General features: G+C 38.0%; 1 protein-coding gene across 9 annotated transcripts in view; it reads left to right on the top strand.

Annotated features, from left to right (window-relative positions):
• The window catches only part of LOC106879147 (potassium voltage-gated channel subfamily H member 7), a 703,964-nt gene that overhangs the window by 679,068 nt on the left and 22,036 nt on the right, over positions 1–2,860 (top strand). For 8 of the 9 annotated variants that reach the window (XM_052970717.1, XM_052970716.1, XM_052970718.1 and 5 more), the window contains one exon: positions 226–712. In XM_052970717.1, the coding sequence (XP_052826677.1) occupies positions 226–712 (487 nt within the window). The remainder of the gene's footprint in view (positions 1–225; positions 713–2,860) is intronic. The other variant, XM_052970723.1, reaches the window with a different exon arrangement.

The following is a 2,860-nucleotide window of genomic DNA, read 5'->3' as shown; positions in this document are numbered from 1 at the left end:
TATATATATATATATATGTGTGTATGCATATATTTGTTGTTAGGTTGAACGTTAGATCTAGGTCGTGCGCGTGATTCGGGGAGAATAAATTTGCGAATGTTAGTAACTTTGTGGATATTGCGATGACGTTAGTAGCCACGCCGACATACAGTCACGTTAGATAGTGTTACTTATACCTGCAGAGTTTTACCAAAACTCTTAAGCATGCTCCACAACTTTTTGTAGGCGCAGTGGCAGGCATTGTATCGTCCGTAAAAGGACGAGACCACAAAGCACAACCTATAAAACAACAAGCAAAACCACACCATCACCAACAACTACCATATCACCATCACCATCAACAACTTCTACAACAAGTACATCAACAGCAGACTCCCTCCAGTAGCAGTCACGAACAGGTGTGTTCTGGGAGTGGAGGTCAGCAGTCTGTTGACAAGACGTCCAAAACGATGGACACCAGCAGAATGTCCCAGTTGGGACAGGGCCGCCAGCCTGTAAAGTCTGAACATTTATTGGATTCTCCACATGTCCCTCACCCTCCAGGTCCATCCCCTCTGGATTCCAGCGGAACCTCCTACACACCCAAGTCATCGTCAAGTGCCGGGCCAATGAACAAGTTTGTCGGCTTAGACTTCGAGATCCATCATTATCCAGAAAAAGGCAACATTCAATCTCTAAACGATATCGATGTACGACTTGAAAACATAAATCAGTAAGTATAGATTATTATTATTATTATTATTTTTATTATTAGTATTATTATTATTACTATTATTATTGTCATCATCATCATCATCATTATTATTATTATTATTAATGTTATCATCATCATCATCATTGTTATTATTTATTTGTAAACCTATGAATGTATCTGTATGTAACTCTGTCTTAGATATTTTGTAAGCATGCTTTGTAGTTTCAAAGGTATCTGTATATACATACATATATATACACAGAGTGCGGTGAGTAAAGTGTCGTCTAAATTACATAAAAATGAAAATTACACTGACATTTTATTTTAACACATATTTACCAAAATTATCTTGAAATACTAAAGAGTAAATTTATTGAATAAAATCGCCATTGTCTTCATCCACGGCCTCCAGATAACTTCGGAATCTCCTTCAACTCTTCTGGGCGCTCTCTTTGTTTAAGTTGGTGAATGCTGCCATAATCCTTGCCTTCATTTTGTCTTTGGTTTTACAAGGAGTTTTGTTGGTTTCCTGTTCAACTGTGCCCCACACACAATAATCAAGGGGGCTGCAGTCTGGGGAGTTAGGTAGCCAGATGTTAGGGATGATAGGGTCACAGAAATTGTCTGACAACCATGACTGGATTCTCGTGCTTGTGCGGCATGGTGCAGAGCCCTGTCGCCAGATATAGGGCCTTCCAGCAGCCACTCTCTTGACCCAAGGCAGCACTACCTCCTCCAGGTACTTGATGTAGGCCTCCGTGTTGTGTCTAAGGCCGTGTGGGAAGACGAATGGGGGAATTACATCGCCAATACTAGTGACCACTTCTAACACCATGATGTTGACTGGATATTTGATTTTTATCACTCTTGGTATATGTTTTGGGACACGGCAAACACTCAGATTGACACCCAAACACTCTGAAATGTTCGTATTGGAGCTTCCGGCGCGAATGCCAAGCAGTATAGCATGTCGTTTCCAAAGTTTTGCGTCATGATGCTGTTTTATCTCACAGACGGTGCCCAATTGACCTACTATACTGTGTAGTTGACAAAATCAAAAACAAACAATGCACATGCACGAAATTAAAAGTATTAAATGGTGACCCTGTATGCATGTATGCGTATATATATATATATATATATATAGTGTTTGTGTCTTAATGTATGCGTTTAATGGCTGTATATATATATCATCGGCATGAAATCATTGTTATACGTGAACTAATGGTTTGCTTACATAAAATTGCACTTATCAACTTTATTGCACTTGAACATAATATCTCTGTAAGAATTGGCAGTGTCGTTAGGGCGCAAGTTAAAATCAATTACGGTATTAGTTCCAGTTAAGTTCAAAGCTCAAATCACTCTTGGATTAACTTTACCTTCCATCCATCCGATGTCGATAAAGTAATTCATCGGTTAAGCTTTGGGGTAGATATAATCGACTAACTCCTCCTGGCAAAATATGTAGCCTTTTGTATACATTGAAAATTTTTATAGGACGATGGGTTGGCAGACTTGATAAAATGTCAGAGAAAATATCTTACTGTATTTTTTTCTGGCTCTTTATGTACTGAATTTAAAACCAGCAGTGATCTGTTTTACTTTTCATCCCTCCTGGATCGATAAAATAAAGTACCAGTCACATGCTGGGCTCGTTATAAACGACTACCTATGTGTCATCATACGTTATGTTAGTATGATACCCGAATACCATATTGAGATGCGATTATTGATGTGTAACAGCCTGTATCATCACCAACACACACATGCACACACCAAAACATTATCTCATTCACATATAAGCAGACCATATTAAAATGTATTAATTCAGAGGGGCAAGAAGCCGGGACAATGATTTCTGATTTAGGCAGTAGGAAGACAGATTCGAAGGAATAGTATAAGTCGCAGCACCACTGACCCTAGCATTTAACTGGTTCTTTATTTTATTAACCTCGAAAAGATATAAACCAAAGTTGACCTTGGCTAGATTTGAACACAGAATGTAAAGAAGCGAAACAATAACAAATTAGTTGCCTAACGTTCTAGCAGTTAGCAGTTGTGTTCATAGACTACCTTTCGTGTTAGCTGTGCGAGAAATATGACCTAAATAATTTTACTCATGTGTATATATATATATATATATATATATATATATATATATAT

This window comes from Octopus bimaculoides, chromosome 9, assembly GCF_001194135.2.
Source record: "Octopus bimaculoides isolate UCB-OBI-ISO-001 chromosome 9, ASM119413v2, whole genome shotgun sequence".
Taxonomy (NCBI): domain Eukaryota; kingdom Metazoa; phylum Mollusca; class Cephalopoda; order Octopoda; family Octopodidae; genus Octopus; species Octopus bimaculoides.
The sequence above is the reverse complement of the archived record's forward strand: the minus strand, read 5'-3'. Positions and strand labels throughout refer to the sequence as shown.